Source organism: Periplaneta americana, chromosome 6 (assembly GCF_040183065.1).
Source record: "Periplaneta americana isolate PAMFEO1 chromosome 6, P.americana_PAMFEO1_priV1, whole genome shotgun sequence".
Lineage (NCBI taxonomy): Eukaryota > Metazoa > Arthropoda > Insecta > Blattodea > Blattidae > Periplaneta > Periplaneta americana.
In genome coordinates, this window is record NC_091122.1 from 64,768,298 (window position 1) to 64,786,178 (window position 17,881).

At 35.2% G+C, this 17,881-nt stretch overlaps 1 protein-coding gene across 1 annotated transcript in view; it reads left to right on the plus strand.

Annotated features, from left to right (window-relative positions):
* Tnks (tankyrase) overlaps positions 1-17,881 on the plus strand; it is a 96,582-nt gene that overhangs the window by 17,194 nt on the left and 61,507 nt on the right. Inside the window, exons 3-7 of the mRNA XM_069828229.1 lie at positions 629-932; positions 2,919-3,172; positions 8,360-8,481; positions 11,331-11,532; positions 14,898-15,038. Coding sequence (XP_069684330.1) covers positions 629-932; positions 2,919-3,172; positions 8,360-8,481; positions 11,331-11,532; positions 14,898-15,038 — 1,023 coding nt within the window. The remainder of the gene's footprint in view (positions 1-628; positions 933-2,918; positions 3,173-8,359; positions 8,482-11,330; positions 11,533-14,897; positions 15,039-17,881) is intronic.

Genomic DNA, 17,881 nt, shown 5'->3' on the forward strand with positions numbered 1-17,881 from the left:
CTGTATATAGTTCTTTAAAATATGGAAAGGTTTTTAACTTTCAGAACTAAACCATTCAACAAATTTTTGTTAAAATTTACGTGTTTGATAATAACAAGACCTGGTATGAATACATTATACAGTAGAACCTCTATTATCCATGGTAATGAATGGGGTAGGCTGAACGGTTAATTGAAAAAATTGGATAATCCGTATCATAAAACATTTTCGTAAATTTAGTGAATAATGCTTACACTAATGTAATTTTCTCTATGACCTTGTATTATTTTAACGAACGAACCCAACACGAATGTACCCGATTATGGAGGTATACGAACCCCTGGTTAAGAGTTAGACATTTGCGTGCAATAGTGGCATAAATCTTCCAGCTTCTAAGGATTAAAATTAGAACCTAAAAGAAAGATATTTACTTCCATATTTGAGTAGATTTTATTTTCGGAATGAATTGCCACTATAATATAGGTTTAAATGATTTGATTATTGTCATTTTAATCACTGTTACAGTTTATTATTATTATTATTATTATTATTATTATTATTATTATTATTATTATTTACCCCTAAATCTTCTTCACATCGAAAATAATCTCGTTATGTGTCTAATTTTCTATAATTATGTATATTACAGCCTTGTTGCAACATGGAGCAGATGCTAATATTCGTAACACAGAGGGTAAAACTGCCTTAGAACTAGCAGACTCCGCAACCAGACCTGTACTGACAGGTGACCATCGTAAGGAGGAACTGCTGGAAGCCGCCAGGTCTGGCGCTGAGGATCGTTTGCTCACTCTGCTCAACCCATTGAATGTAAACTGCCATGCAAGTGATGGTCGTCGCTCAACTCCTTTGCATCTCGCAGCAGGATATAACCGTAATAGAGTAGTGCAGTTGTTATTACAGCATGGAGCAGATGTTCATGCCAAGGATAAAGGGTAAGAACCATATTTCAAATAAAATACTTACATCTTGTTTACAAATCTGTCTGTTAAGAACTTATTGTACATTTATTTTACAATATGACCCACAATAAAGTATACCATGACCAGCCTCATGGTCTAGTGGTCAGAGCTTCTGGCTATAGTTCATGAGGCCCTGGGTTCGATTCCCAGTTAGAGCACAGGAATTTTTCCTTAAAGGGGATTATTCCTGTGTTCGTCCATAGTCTGGAATTTAGGTTAAGTTTATATTTAAGACCTCTCCTGATATATCATAATCATCCTATCATCTATCGGGGTAATGTAACTACGCCTTCCAGGCACCTCAACCTCAGAAATGGGTTACAACAAACAAGCAAACATTCTGATGGGGGCAGATAAAAAAGTTAAATTTTTTTCTTCCACCATGTTAATAATGTCAAAAGAAGTGCTTTTACAAATTTTGGCCAGTCGACTGCAATTACGAGGGCCGTAAATAAATAAGTTCGCCAGAGGCCGTTTACAGAAAGAAAACAGAATTTCATTGGAAAAATTTATTGAAACAGATACAGCAATTGTTGAGCTATTTTTCAACATATTCCCCACCGAAATTGAGACATTTGTCATATCATGGGATTGACAGAGAGGTGCAGATGGCTGTCAAACGTTGGTTCCGATTCCAGGTATCTGACTTCTACGACACAAGGATACAAAAATTGATCCCATGGTATGACAAATGTCTCAATTGCAGTGGGGGATATGTTGACAAATAGCGCAATAATTGCTGTATCTGTTTCAATAAAACTTTCTATGTAATTTTGCTTTTTTTCTGTAAACAGCTCCAGGGAAAATCACTTTTTGGACGGCCTCGTAATTGCGGTTCGAGTGGCCAAAATTTGTATAAGCACTTGTTTTGACATTATTAATTAACATGGTGGAAGAAAAACTTTTTTATCTGCCCCCACCAGAATGTTTGCTTCTAAGCCAATGCCAGGAGAGAAGACCAGAAATGTCGAAAAGACAACCTGGTGGCATTGGTAAAAAAAAAGTAAAGTATACCGAAGTTTGATTATGTTTCACTCGCAGCTCAGTAAGAAAAAAATTATTTGCGGTTGTTGCTAAAGAAGACTATGAAAGAAAAACATTCAAAATGGTACTCAATGTTCAAGAAAAATAATTCATCATAGAGTGTTATTTTCGTTCATATGCAGTTGATTGAGGTGGAGGAGCTAGTGTGAAAGTGAACATCAGTCATCTGTTGAACTGACATTCTTTTCAGATTTAATTCCTTGGCTATCCATCATTGGCTTTTCTTAGGAGAATTCACAATTTTGTCAAACATCTTACCCATATGTGCATTGTCTGTAGCTGTTTTTCTCCTCCCACTTCTTCCTTTGTGTTAACACAAAATTGAGCCAGTTGGAAAGAGTGGGTGAGGAAAGTAAGATGCTGAAACTGATCAGAAAGAGAAAAAGGAATTGGTTGAGTCACTGGCTGAGAAGAAACTGTCTACTGAAGGATGCACTGGAAGGAATGGTAAACGGGAGAAGAGTTTGGGGCAGAAGAAGATGATCAGTTAATAGAGATATTAAGATATATGGATCATATGAGGAGACAAAGAGGAAGGCAGAAAATAGGAAAGATTGGAGATAGCTGGATTTGCAGTGAAAGACCTGCCCTTAGCAGAACACTGAATGGATGAATTAATTAATTAATCTCCTGGAGATTCACCCCGTTTACCATTTATGTGAAAGTAGGCTTTGTCTGAAAAACATTTGTTGTGAAGCATGACAGTTTTATTGTGGTCAACAATTAGAGTGATTTTCTTTTTTGTTTCTTCAGACTCATAAAATATGCGAACCTAAAGAACTTCTAGTTCCAGTTTACCAACCTGGAAGTTGTTTTGTGAATTTTCTGTTATTGACTACATACAGTAGATGTGCTTGTACAAGTATGTGTGTATGTTTCTTTGTGTGTAGTAGTAAATGTAAGCTTTCTTTTCAGTGGTTTGGTGCCATTACATAATGCCTGTTCTTATGGCCACTTTGAAGTGACAGAAATGCTTATCAAACACGGAGCAAACGTAAACGCTATGGATTTATGGCAATTCACGCCTTTGCACGAAGCAGCATCCAAGTCTCGAGTTGAGGTTTGCTCACTTCTCTTGAGTGAAGGTGCTGACCCCACACTCCTGAATTGTCATTCCAAGTCTGCCATTGATGTGGCACCCACAAGAGAACTGCAGGAGAGATTGGCATGTAAGTTGCATCTGTATATTTATTATGTACTGATAATAAGTTCAGCTTCAAAAATTTATTGTGACTAAACTACCTGAAATACAGGAATGAGGTGGTTGTATAACTGTAACACTTCAAGTAAGAAGTAGACATATCATCTGTGTATCGTCCAGAAGGTACCAGGATGATTGGTCCACTACAGTTATGTCCACTAGTGTTTTGTCCACTGAACATAACGTCCATAGACATTTAATTCACAAACAAATATGTCCACAAGAAATTTTGTCCATATACATTATATATACTAATGATTTTTACTGTCAATTAATTATAATGTTCATAATGCATCTTACAGAACGGAAATAAAAGGTTGTCTTTTCCACTTCTGCCAGGCTATTTGGCATCATGTTGTTCAACTTGGATTAAAGGCTGCTTATAATAACAGGGGAAATGACAGAGCAAGAATTGACATCCGAAAGTTAATGTCCATACCTTTCATACTACTGGATCATGTTGTGAATACATTTGATGAAGTTTCTGATGGTGTAGAGGAATCAGTATTAGATTTATCATTATGCGTAGAAAGGACCTTCATAAGAGAGATACCTGCCAGAGGTAGAAGATGAGAGGTGCCGCCTCGTTTTCCTCTGCCTGTTGGAATGTTTATAATCTAGTCTTGAATGGGACTCAAAGGACAATTAATACAATAGATGGCATTCCAAATTTAAAAAATATATAGTAACTTACCATGCTAACATATGGAAGTTCATCGAAAACTTGCAGAAGGACCAAAATGACAATCAGTTATTAATAAATCAATTAAAATTATAAAATAATGTGCACCTGGTTGACTGTATTATTTCCATCATAATAAAAGCTGACTGATGATTTTTTAAAGTAGTTATTACTTCAGATTTGTGGATCTTTTAAATTATAGACAAACCATCTGTGGTCACAACTACAAATGAACCTGTAATGTAATGGACTTTAAATAACTGGACCTATAAATTAATGGACTTTAATGTAAAGGACAGAAGAAACTAGACATTTGGACTGTGGACATAAAAAAGTGGACATTTTGTCTTTGGCAGTAGAGGTTCAATCACAAAATTCACGTGGAATTATCTTAAGGAACTTCACATTCCTTTTGATTATGTAATGTCTATTCTTATAAATATTATCAAGGATTCTCTTCAAATATTACATCATCATCCCTATTTCAATTAATCAACTTATATTTGCCTTCAACAATTAACTTTCTTTTTTTCCTTAATGTATCACATCACATTATATTTACATGTTTATTGTATTCAGGACCCTTGTGGTCACTCAAAATTCTTTGAGCTGATGTCTATAATTTAGAAATTTATTATCATCCGTGTATCGTCTAGAAGTGTTCAGTGCCACTTTCCTGTAATGCAGTACAACTACTACTGTGTAGCACTACAGTTCTGGTAGGCATTCACTTTATTATTAGTCACAGTTTTTCACCATTGTAATCCGTTTTTTTCTATATCTTGTCCCAATTAAGAATAATTCTGAAATAAGAAAGGACAGAGAGGGAGTCATCATCAGAATTGTAGATAGTTCACTGTGCATATATTCATCTGATATGCATCTGCAATAAATAGGATTCCAGTTAAATATAGTTCCTCTGTTATATATTGATGAACTATTGCAGCAAAGTATTACAGAAACTGTATTATACTTAGTATCAATTTATGTATCTCATTTACACTTGAATTAAAGAATTTTGAATAAGATATTATTGGTTGAAGATTACAAACATGTAAGTATTGTATAAGAGCAATACCAGCAGGACTGTTTTAGTGGACTAATGCATACTTAAAATTAGTCCGTGGCCACCTCTGTCTCCTCATTCCACAGAAGTATTGCAATTGTATCTAAAACTTGTAACAGGACACTTCCAATCAAATTTAGTGATTAATAATTCTTATACATAGATTATACCTTTCCCTTAGCAATTACTTCACATTTTCTTATCATTGCATAAACCAACAATGGTTGTTTTTAAATAATTATTGAATTTTGCCACCTTATTTATTTTTCATTTGAATGTAGACTGTGAATAAATGGAAAATTAATCATATATCATTCAATACTAATATTTAATATTGACGACATTTGTCTTGGTTATACCCTAGATCCCAGATTGCTCGGCCTTATAGGCTTTGACGGTAACAACTTTTGTCAGGTTTACTATGCTGCCATCTAGTTGTTATATAAGGAGTCACGTCCAAATAGTTCGTAATATGTAACTAGAGACACCAATGGCGCTAGTTTCGCGTACAAAATTGAACCGGTGTTCGGCCGCCATTAAAGGGAGTTGATGCTTCGCCGGGAGTGCAAGCAGTTCATGCTTATTGAGGAGTACGAATAAATATGAGTACACTTGAAGGGAAATAATGAGAAAATGTTTTTTTTTTTGGGGTTATTTTACGACGCTGTATCAACATTTAGGTTATTTAGCTTCTGAATGATATGAACGTGATAATGCCGGTGAAATGAGTCCGGGGTCCAGCACCGAAAGTTACCCAGCATTTGCTCGTATTGGGTTGAGGGAAAACCCCAGAAAAAACCTCAACCAGGCAACTTGCCCCGAACGGGATTCGAACACGGGCCACCTGGTTTCGCAGTCAGACGCACTGACCGTTACTCCACAGGTGTGGACAAGAAAATGGTGAAATCCTGCGCCGCAAATAATTGTTCGAACATAGCTACTATTGTAGGATGCCCAGGAAAGCATGCATATCTTAATATTTGGAAGAATGTTCCAAATGCAGTTCCTCCTTTGAATGTGTTTACAGAATGTCGGAATATTTCTTGGATAAAGTTTTTCCAGAAACACATTAATCAGGTTTATAAGGTTGATTTCAACAATGTGTGTAAGGGTTAGGTGCCATCACATTACAGTGGATTATAATAGCAGAGTGCATAAGAAAATCCGCGGACTATATCTGTCTAAAACTGTTTTCTTTCACAATAAATGAATTAATCATGTAATTTCCGTTTTGTACAGCATGTACTTCTAGTTTTTGGTTGTATTAAATGCAAAGAAATTAGTGAAAATATAGCTGATGGCCTAGCTAGGCCTAATATTACACTGCTACTAGGTCTACTATGACCACTACTACTAGGCCTACTGTTGCCACTACTACTAGGCCTACTAATACCACCAAAACTAGGCCTAGTATTACCACTACCACTAGACCTATTATTACCACTACTACTAGGCCTACTATTACCACAAAAATTAAGCCTACTACTACCACTAATAGTAGGCATACTATTACCACTACTACTAGGCCTATTATTACCACTACTACTAGGTCTATTATTACCACTACTACTAGGCCTATTATTACCACTACTACTAGGTCTATTATTACCACTACTACTAGGCCTACTATTACCACTACTACTAGGCCTATTATTACCACTACTACTAGGTCTACTATTACCACTACTACTAGGCTTACTATTGCCACTGCTACTAGGCCTACTATTGTCACTACTACTACTACTAGGCCTACTATTGTCACAAAAACTAGACCTACTAATACCACTACTACTACACCTACTATTACCACTACTAATAGGCCTACTATTACCACTACTACGCCTACTATTACAACTACTACGCCTACTATTACCACTACTACTACGCCTACTATTACCACTACTAATAGGCCTACTATTACCACTACTAATGGCCTATTATTATCACTACTACTAGGTCTACTATTACCACTACTACTAGGCCTACTATTGCCACTACTACTAGGCCTACTATTGCCACAAAAACTAAATCTACTACTACCACTAATAGGCCTAATATTTTACCACTACTAATAGGCCTACTATTACTACTACTAGGCCTACTATTACCACTACTAGGCCTACTAATACTACCAAAACTAGCCCTCCTATTACCATTACTACTAGGCCTATTACCACTACTACGAGGCCTATTATTACCACTACTACTAGGTCTATTATTACCACTACTACTAGGCCTACTATTACCACTACTAGGCCTACTATTACCACTACTCCTAGGCCTACTATTACTGCCACTAATTGTATTAAAAATTCTGTACTGACCTCTAACTTGGTGGTCATCAACTACACAATGAATAGATTGTTTTATGATAAAATTTATTCTCATATTTTAAATCAGTTTCCAGAATTTTTATGATCTCATATTTCACCACAAAATATTTTCTAAGCACCATATACCTTACTCTGCCTTTGCACAAAAGAACTGAAATATAGATTATTTTAAATATTGCAGTAAATATCCATTATTATGTCCTTAAAACAATACTAGTAATACTGAAAATTAATGTTGACATTGCCATTATTCAATATTTCACATACTTATCCCGAGTTTATATGGTGATTTAATTTATTTTTTAGAATATCGCCAAAGATCAATCATTATAATACTTTAATAAATATAGCGCTCTTCTGCCATTCATGTTTATTTCATCACAACTCATCCTTTGCAAAAGATGTTTAAAACAGTGTCTATCACCAGGCTACATCAATGTATTGTGGTACTGTTTTCGAATTTCGCGCCGCAAACACTCCCTTTAATGGCAGATGCTAGCCGATTCAATTTGTGGCATTTTTCTTGCCTGCCACTCATGGGTATGTGTCTCTAGTAAGTATTACAAACTCTTTGGTCACGTCATAACTCCCATTTGAATTACATTAGCGACTGTACTGCCATCTCGTGTTCGTTTATGGCAGACGGGTGGCTATCCTGGCAGTTGTTCTCTTCAAAGTGCTACCAATTTTAACATAGGGATGAGCAATCTGTTATATATATTTTTTTTTCTAAGCTTATACATAGAATGTGTCATCTTAAATGACAATATGAAAGTAAGTGAGTATTTTCCTTTATTTCTAACATGGGAGTTTTGTCATTATTGTCCTTTTCTGTTACTGTTGTGTTGCATAATAAGCTTATTATTAAAAACGTAGATATCTTAAACATAGAACAGTGAATGCGTCATCCTATAGAGATTTTAAAGCTCTTATCAGATGATGCCATCATTTAACCTGTCGTAAATTCATGTGGGCTCAAATTTCCATAATTATATGGTGTTATAATTGAACAGGGATTTATGTTAGGAGAAATTTTCTTAATTATTCTAAATTTGCTTCTCTTTTCTTTTACAGATGAATTCAAAGGTCACTGTTTGCTAGAAGCTGCACGACAAGCAGATCCTGCTAAAGTAAAAAAATATTTAGCACCAGACGTAGTTAACTTCAAACACCCATATACAGGAGATACTCCATTGGTAAGTTTTGACCTTTTTTTTAAATTTCATATTTTGTATTTTCATTATACGTATTTCAGAATGCTCTACAATGAGGAGCAAATGTCATTTCAAAATGCTTCACTGTTGATTATGTGAAATGCTTAGTGAAAGCTTCTGCCATCAGCAGTATAAATTACTACACTAATGATTATCTAACAGCTGTTATCAGTTACTCAAGTGCTTAATCCTAATGAATCTTAAGGTGTGGATGCTCGTGCACAGACCTCTTCGTATTTCCCAATACAGACACATATCCAAGTGACCAACCGACTATAGGCAGATCATCAAGAAAAAGTGTCTCTGTGAATAGATATACAAAGCCCTGTAATTATGCTGAAAGTACATTAAGACTTGCTAGAATATTCAAAGTTGTTTTATGCCATATGTTTTCATTATTATCTTTCTTTCTTGATGAACCATGCATTCTATTATAACCTAGATTTATACATTAGATTTGCTTCAGATAGTAATAGACTACGTTGCAGCTAACTTTACCTATATAATAGTGAAATTTCAGTATAACATAATCAGAAAATATTATTTATATTTTATTTTGTAAAGTACGTTATAATTAAGGGGGAAGGGGGGAGTTTTATCCAAATAAAGTTGTTTTGATTTTACATTAGAGTCATTAGCTAATGCAGAGCTATTACACAACATATCTTAGCTTTCATTACTGCAGCTGTGTTTACAGTACATGTATGATTTAACGAACTCTAGAAACCTACTAAGCCTATACAGAACTACAAGTAATATGCAAATGACTCAATTTTAAAATTATAATACAAATTATTTAAGTTAAAAAAGAAAGTTACTACATAAACAGATATACACGTGGTACCACAGAACATTCATAGTGTCCTGCCCAAGAGCAGGTTTTTCACCACACATGCAACATTCTCCAATCTTTGGTACTTACTTGGTTACTTACTTACAAATGGCTTTTAAGGAACCCGGAGGTTCATTGCCGCCCTCACATAAGCCCACCATCGGTCCCTATCCTGTACAAGATTAATCCAGTCTCTATCATCATATCCAATCTCCCTCAAATCCATTTTAATATTATCCTCCCATCTATGGGCGGCCGGGTAGCTCAGTTGGTAGAGCAGCTGGCTATGGACTGGAAGGTCCGGGGTTCGATCCCAGGTGGTGACAGGATTTTTTCTCGTTGCCAAACTTTCAGAACGGCCCCGAGGTTCACTCAACCTCCTATAAAATTGAGTACCGGGTCTTTCCCGGGGGTAAAAGGCGGTCAGAGCGTGGTGCCGACAACACCACCTCATTCTAGTGCCGAGGTCATGGAAAGCATGGGGCTTTACCTCCATGCCCCCCCAAGTGCCTTCATGGCATGTTACAGGGATACCTTTACCTTTTACCTTACCTCCCATCTATGTCTCAGCCTCCCCAAAGGTCTTTTTCCATCCGGTCTTCCAACTAACACTCTATATGCATTTCTGGATTTGCCCATATGTGCTACATGCCCCTGCCCATCTCAAACGTCTGGATTTAATGTTCCTAATTATGTCAGGTGAAGAATACAATGTGTGCAGTTCTGCATTGTGTAACTTTCTCCATTCTCCTGTAACTTCATCCCTCTTAGCCCCAAGAACCTTACTCTCAAACACCCTTAATCTCTGTTCCTCTCTCAAAGTGAGAGTCCAAGTTTCACAACCATACAAAATAACCGATAATATAACTGTTTTATAAATTTTAACTTTCAAATTTTTTGACAACAGACTAGATGATAAAAGCTTCTCAACCGAATAATAACAGGCATTTCCCATATTTATTCTGCGTTTAATTTCCTCCCGAGTGTCATTTATATTTGTTAACTGTTGCTCCAAGATATTTGAATTTTTCCACCTCTTTGAAGGTAAATCTCCAATTTTTATATTTCCATTTCGTACAATATTCTGGTCACGAGACATAATCATATACTTTGTCTTTTCGGGATTTACTTCCAAACCTATTGCTTTACTTGCTTCAAGTAAAATTTCCGTGTTTTCCCTAATCGTTTGTGGATTCTCTCCTAACATATTCACTTCATCTTTGGTACAATCAACAAAATTTGAAATAGTTTCTATTTTTACTCTGGTTTGTTTTTTCAGTAATTTATCTTCTACAAACTGTTGAGCTTCACCCAATGACATGAGAATCAACCATTCTTGCTAGACACAACATAGGTCAACGATCATATGCACGCAAAATGCTATACTTTCTTTACAGACCCAGAAACAAAATTTGGGCCACCTGAATTTTCCAAGTACCAGTTATAACATACTGTGCATGCTCAGTAAGCCCAAATTTTGTTTCTGGGTCTATATAATACTATGTTTCGAGTCAGCATGTTCAAAATAAAAAGGGATGCTCATAATACAGAAAATCTGCAACCAACAATAAATACTGTAAAATAATGATGTAAAGATTAAACAAAATATCGACTTTAAAATTTTCGTACATAATAATGAAATAATCACAAGTAATGATAACGTAAAAATGAAATATCTTTGCATTTTAATTCATGGGATTTTAAGGAGTGGGAAGTGGTTAAAATATGTATATGCAAAACTAAAAAGTATATTAAAATGAGACAATACCACAGTCTAGTATATACAGTCATGAAGCTTGAGATTATGAGGGTACTAGGAACAATAGACTGTGCAGGTACTATTTCGCGTTGTCTATAATGAGGCGATAGTAGTGATCCTAGTGGTTAGCAGCTCTCTATGGATGCATATTTACTACGTATTGAGCTTCGTGACTGTGTATACTAGACTGTGACAATACTGTATAGCTTAAATTGAGGCATTCTTCAATTTAATTTTCAGCACTGTGCTGTAAGTTCTCCCTACCCAAAGCGAAAGCAGGTTTTAGAGACACTAGTGCGCAAAGGTGCACATCTGAATGAGAAGAACAAGGAATTTTTGACACCACTTCATGTGGCTGCAGATAATTCGCATTATGATGTCATGGATGCCTTGTTGCGTCATGGAGCAAAGGTGAATGCTCTGGATGGCCTAGGACAGACAGGTAAGAAAACATTTCATTGTTGGAAAGTAGAGTAATACATAATATGTTTGTTTGGCTAAATTCGAAAATGAATATTTTAGAAAATAGTTGGTTGTTCATTGGAAAACACATTCAGAAGAAAATAATAATACTTTACAAATTGGCGATTTCACATTGTCGAAACTTGGATATGTATGTATATATGGGGTGATCAGATCAAAATGTTCAAAAGCAGGACTTTTGAAAAAAAGCCTGACAACACATTAAATTCCTTTTCAGTCACTGAGAACAATAAAAACAATAGGCAAACACAGTACCAAAGCTATCCATTGTTATTAATCTTACAATTTCATTATTCAGACTTCTGCGAAAAGGAAATGTCCTTCAGTAGCTTTGGGGATTTCAATAAATAAGTGTGAAATTCTTTACATGTAAAATGCTTCAAATTATGTTGTACTGTTACAATACCCTTCATTGCTTCTACTGATAGACTGTTCCTTTCATGTGGCCATTGGGTACTGATTAGTGAAAATACCCTTTCAACAATGGCATTATGTGCAATTATTGAAAAAAAAAATTGACATATAGGCTATACAGCAAAGTTTGGAAATATTTAACATTCACAACCTGCTCAAAAAATGTACTCCACTGAAAATCTATTGTTTTCAAGAAAAATGCTTCAAAAAAATTCTTTTAGAGCACAGAATTCGTAAAATGCATATTCTTCATATAACGACAGGAACATATACGTTCGACCTCAGATTTTATCTTATATAGGCCCTACTGTATTTCAATATTTGGTACATTATGTTGTTGAAATGCAGAAAGCCAGACATTTTGGCTTTATCGTAAAAGGCCAACCAGACACTCACAAAATACTAAAAAAGCAGGACATACAGTATACAGCGAAATCTGAACATCTGGTCACCCTATGTATATATGTCTAAGAATTTGATGATAGTGTAAGTGTTAATGATTTCTATTTTCAACAATTTCCATATTGCTTTATTTTGTCAGTTTCTGTTTAGCACAGCCTTTTATTTTTGTAATTGTGACCCTCATTGAAAGCAACCCTCTATTTACCTACTTGGCCATTTCTGCACATTAAAATTATTTGTTTGCTTTTCAGTTGAAACGTAATTCCGCAGTTTCTCAAATTTTGACCTAGAGTCCTGCTTTTATTCTATAATGGGAATTATTTCTATATTTGTCCATGGTCTGGAATTAAGGTTGAGACCTGTCCTGACCATTTTTAATAGCATAAATCTGTACGTTGTTTCTCATTTCATCCATTTGGAATGACACAGTTTTGTATTTGTCAAATTTTGGCCACTTTTGATCAGCATGATTTTGTGTTTGTCTAATCTTGACTGCTGAACAGCACAACATTGTGTTGCATTTATAATTTCAGCTTTTTGTGCTTATTTCAGCTGTTTCTGAAGAGCACACACTAGTTTGTGTTTAATTTTTAATTTCGGTCCTTCAAACAGCATATTTTTGTTTTTGGCTAGTTTAAACAGGACAATCCTGTATTTTCAAATTTTAGGTAAGGGAGTTAAGTTTTTGTCTTTTTCTTCTCCTCCAGCTAGCAGGTCCTCCTCCCTTTAAATTTCAGCTGTTTAAAACAACACAATCTTACGTTTTTCTAATTTTAGCTGTTTATGAATGGCACAATTCTAGTTTTGCTTATTTAAAATTTATATAACCTGCTGTAAATTTGTGAAGATTTACAACTGTGAGCAATTTTCACTTTGAATTATTATGTATGTAACAATTCAGGTTCTGCTGCTGCTGCTTGAAATCTTCAGTTCACTAAACACTGAGCATTGTTCGTGTATTTTTAGTCTGTTGAAGATTGCATTTCTTCTTAGTCTTATAGTTGTTAATATATCATAAAACTATTAAAGCAGACTATGAGTGATATATCTGTGTTGCAATGCTTCTAATTGGCAGGGCCAGAGTAATTGTGCAGATATTATTGCAATACCTTCCAACACTAGTTCTTAAAGTTTTATACTTACGTATTATGCTTATATAATTTTACAAGGTGGGGCATGGAAACCAAGTGTTTTTGGAATGGCTTGTACTTGGTCATTATGAAAGAGAGAGACATGCAACATGTGAGATTGCATTTCGTGGCTCATAGCATTTCACCTGCAGTCGGCATCATGGAGCAGTGGACACATGTTTGCGTATGATTGTTTTGTTAGGAATGGCGAGTTGGTGACCGCAATACGGTGTGAGTTTTGCTACAGATTCGATATTAATCGCAGTGATTCTGTTCCCATGCGTGACACAATTTTATGTTGGGTTAACTATCCTTGAACAAAAGGCGTAATACTGAAGAATAAACCGCCCAGTCCCCAACGCAGAGTGCGTACTCCAGAAAATGTTGACAAGCGACACTGCGCAACCCAGGCCCCTCTGCTTGTAGACATTCAGCTGCACTTGAAATCAACAATCATATGGTAAGACAGATTTTGCATGATGATTTACATTTACATTCATACAAGATGGGTGGTTGTGCAGAAATTCAATGTAAGGGATTGCTGCCAACAATGAATTTCGCACAAGAAATGCTTGCACTCCATGAGCAGTATGAAAACATGATGGTTGCAATGAGTGATGAAGCCCATTTCCACCTTAATGGCGCCGTTAACAGATAAAATTTTCGGTATTGGGCTACTGAAAATCCGCGAAAATTATTACACGAAAAATCTCTGCATAGCTCTAAAGTAACAGTTTGGTGCGTGGTGGGACAGTTTGGCGTCATCGGTCTCTACTTTTTTAAAGAAAATGGGGTTACAGTTACTGTAAACTCTGTGCATTACATTGAGATAATTAATATCTTTCTCATCGCTGAGTTACAAAGAAGAGGTATTGATCATCAACGTTTGTGGTTTCAGGAAGATGGGGCCACGGCGCATATATCAATGACAGTTCTTTGCCCCCTGTTTCCCAATCTTCTCATTTCGAGATTTGGTGATGTTTCATGGCCCTCTTGGTCCTCTGAACTGTCCACATGTAATTTTTTTTTTTTTCTATGGGGGTACCTAAAGGAATGTGTTTATGAGGATAAGCCCTGAATATTAGAAGAATTGAAGGACGCAATACGTCAACACCACCCAAATCAACAGAGATCTCCTGGAAAGAGTAGTCAATTTTCGTCAGCGCCTTCAACAATGATTCAACGCAAATGGACATCAAATGACATGTAATTTTCCGTCCATAATTGAAATGGTATGTTCTCACAAATGTTGTTCTACCAATAAATTGTGTTGAAAACAAAAACTATTTTATGATTATTTTAAAAACACTTGGTTCCTATGCCCCAACCTGTACTTATATCAATTAATTAATTTGTAAATTTGAAATAATGTTCACAGCTTTACATCGATGTGCTCGTGAGGACAATCTTCAGGCATGCAGAATTTTGCTGTCGTATAGTGTTGATCCCAGTATTGTATCATTGCAAGGATATACTGCTGCCCAAGTAGCTACTGAGAATGTCTTAAAAATACTTCAAGGTGTGTTGGACTTGACAGAAAGATCATTGATGTTGCAATAATTGTGTAATGTAGCAAAAAAAGTTTTAATAGTATTTATAATTTAATCATATAATGAACTTTATATACAAATAGCATTTTATTTTTTTAATTACTTTACTTGTCTTTAAATTTTACAGTGCATACTTCATTTGCAGATTCATAATTGCACATTTCACATTCTTCTGTAATGCAGAGCTGGAGAACATTTAAATGCAGTACTTTTCTGAAATGAGTGTAATTCATGCAGTAATTGATATTTCTTTATAAAATTATTTGCATTATGTAATGTGATTGCGAAGTTCACATTATACCAATAATATTCTTTTGTATGGTAAGATTCACAAGTCTTCTGTAGAGAGATTTGGCAAGAAACCCTATGTCTTGGCTTTCAGTCATCTGAACTCTCAATAAAACAGCACTAGTTCTTTCGGCATGTAAACTGTTTCCCTGCATTTGTAGCAACAACATCACTATGTTTCATTGCATAGCCTGGCAGTTTAAACAAGGCAATACATTCTCTTGATCGAGCAGTTGAGATAAGAAGGCTTAATTTGTTGTTTGAGGGCTGCAGTTCAAGTACATATCATTGTTGTTCCTGCAATAACTCCTATGTGCAAAATATAAAATTTTTCAGTAGGAGGAAAAAAACACATTTATTCTTCCTATGGCAGCCGTACATAGGAGTCTGTGAATTCTTACATTTTCGAAACAAAGAAATACAATTACATACAGCAGATTTTATTATTTGCTGTATCACTAAGTTACTTAATAGAGCAAAAATCTGAAAATCGATAAATATATCACATAGGAGTTATTGCAGGAACAATGACAATATTTATATAGATAACTTCATTTGCAAAGATAAAGCACTCCTCAATTATTATTTCACGCAAAAAGTATTAACTTTGAATCAAAATACTAATTGCAAAATAGTTTTTATGGGAACAAAATACATTTCAGAAATGCAATTTCGAAATGTACGAAATGTTTATTAATATTCATTATTGCTTTTATTGGTGATATTATTACTGTTTTTTGTTGTTGTTGTTGTTGTTATTATTATTATTATTATTATTATTATTATTATTATTATTATTATTATTATTATTATGACGACTCAGTTAAGAGAGAAGTTTTATTTAATATTCTTATTGATTTGGTATTCCCAAGAAACTAGTTCGATTAATTAAAATGTGTCTTAGTGAAACTTACAGCAGAGTCCGTTTAGGCCAGTTTCTATCTGATGCTTTTCCAATTCACTGCGGGCTAAAGCAGGGAGATGCACTATCACCTTTACTTTTTAACTTTGCTGTAGAATATGCCATTAGGAAAGTTCAGGATAACACAGAGGGTTTCGAATTGGAACGGGTTACATCAGCTACTTGTCTATGCGGATGACGTGAATATGTTAGGAGAAAATCCACAAACGATTAGGGAAAACGCAGAAATTCTAGTTGAAGCAAGTAAAGCGATAGGGTTGGAAGTAAATCCCAAAAAGACAAAGTATATGATTATGTCTCGTGACTAGAATATTGTACGAAATGGAACTATAAAAATTGGAGATTTATCCTTCGAAGAGGTGGAAAAATTCAAATATCTTGGAGCAACAGCAACAAATATAAATGACACTCGGGAGGAAATTAAACACAGACTAAATATGGGAAATCCCTGTTATTATTCGGTTGAGAAGCTTTTGTCATCTAGTCTTCTGTCAAAAAATCTGAAAGTTAGAATTTATAAAACAGTTATATTACCAGTTGTTCTGTATGGTTGTCAAACTTGGACTCTCACTTTGAGAGAGGAACAGAGATTAAGGATGTTTGAGAATAAGGTTCTTAGAAAAATATTTGGGGCTAAGCGGGATGAAGTTACAGGAGAATGGAGAAAGTTACACAAAATAGAGCTGCACGCATTGTATACTTCACCTGACATAATTAGGAACATAAAATCTAGACGTTTGAGATGGGCAGGACATGTAGCACGTATGGGCGAATTCAGAAATGCATATAGAGTGTTAGTTGGGAGGCCGGAGGGAAAAAGACGTTTGGGGAGGCCGAGACGTAGATGGGAAGATAATATTAAAATGGATTTGAGGCAGGTGGGATATGATGGTAGAGACTGGATTAATCTTGCTCAGGATAGGGACCAATGGCGGGCTTATGTGAGGGCAGCAATGAACCTCCAGGTTCCTTAAAAGCCAGTAAGTAAGTATTATTATTATTAATTTGTTTATATTAGTTTTTCTTGTGGAAGATACTGCGAATGTATCAATATGCTCGAGAGAAGTTGTACTGATTGCAGTAACAACTTGTAATAAATAGGGCTAGGATTTTCATGATTTAGCATATTTTTTTATCAAGTCAGTGAGTTGCTAAAGTATACAGAAATCCATTTTATGAAAAGAAAATAATTAAATTAAGGTATTTTGTTAGAGCATATTTGGCAATTTTATCCTGCTAGAACATATTTTAATGATCTATTGGTCATATTCAGCATATTTTTTACCTCTTGAAGCTTTTTATACACTTGTCTGTATCGAATGTTGGTCTCCTTCATTCTTTGAATTTCTTAGAATTATGTTCTTTCATTTTTCTCTGGTAAAATTTTAATATTTCCTTCTTCCCTTATTCTGTGTAATGTGCAAAATGGATTTGGCCCTAAATGGTCATGAGTCACGACAAATATTTGTCTATTGTTTTCATCTAGGTAGAGAAAAGAGTGATTAGGCATCTCAATTGAAGTAATTGGATGTGGAAGTAGGGAAAACCACTTTGTTCTCAGATTTTAGAAAGAGGAGGGTGTGTGTGAGAGACAGCAAGAGA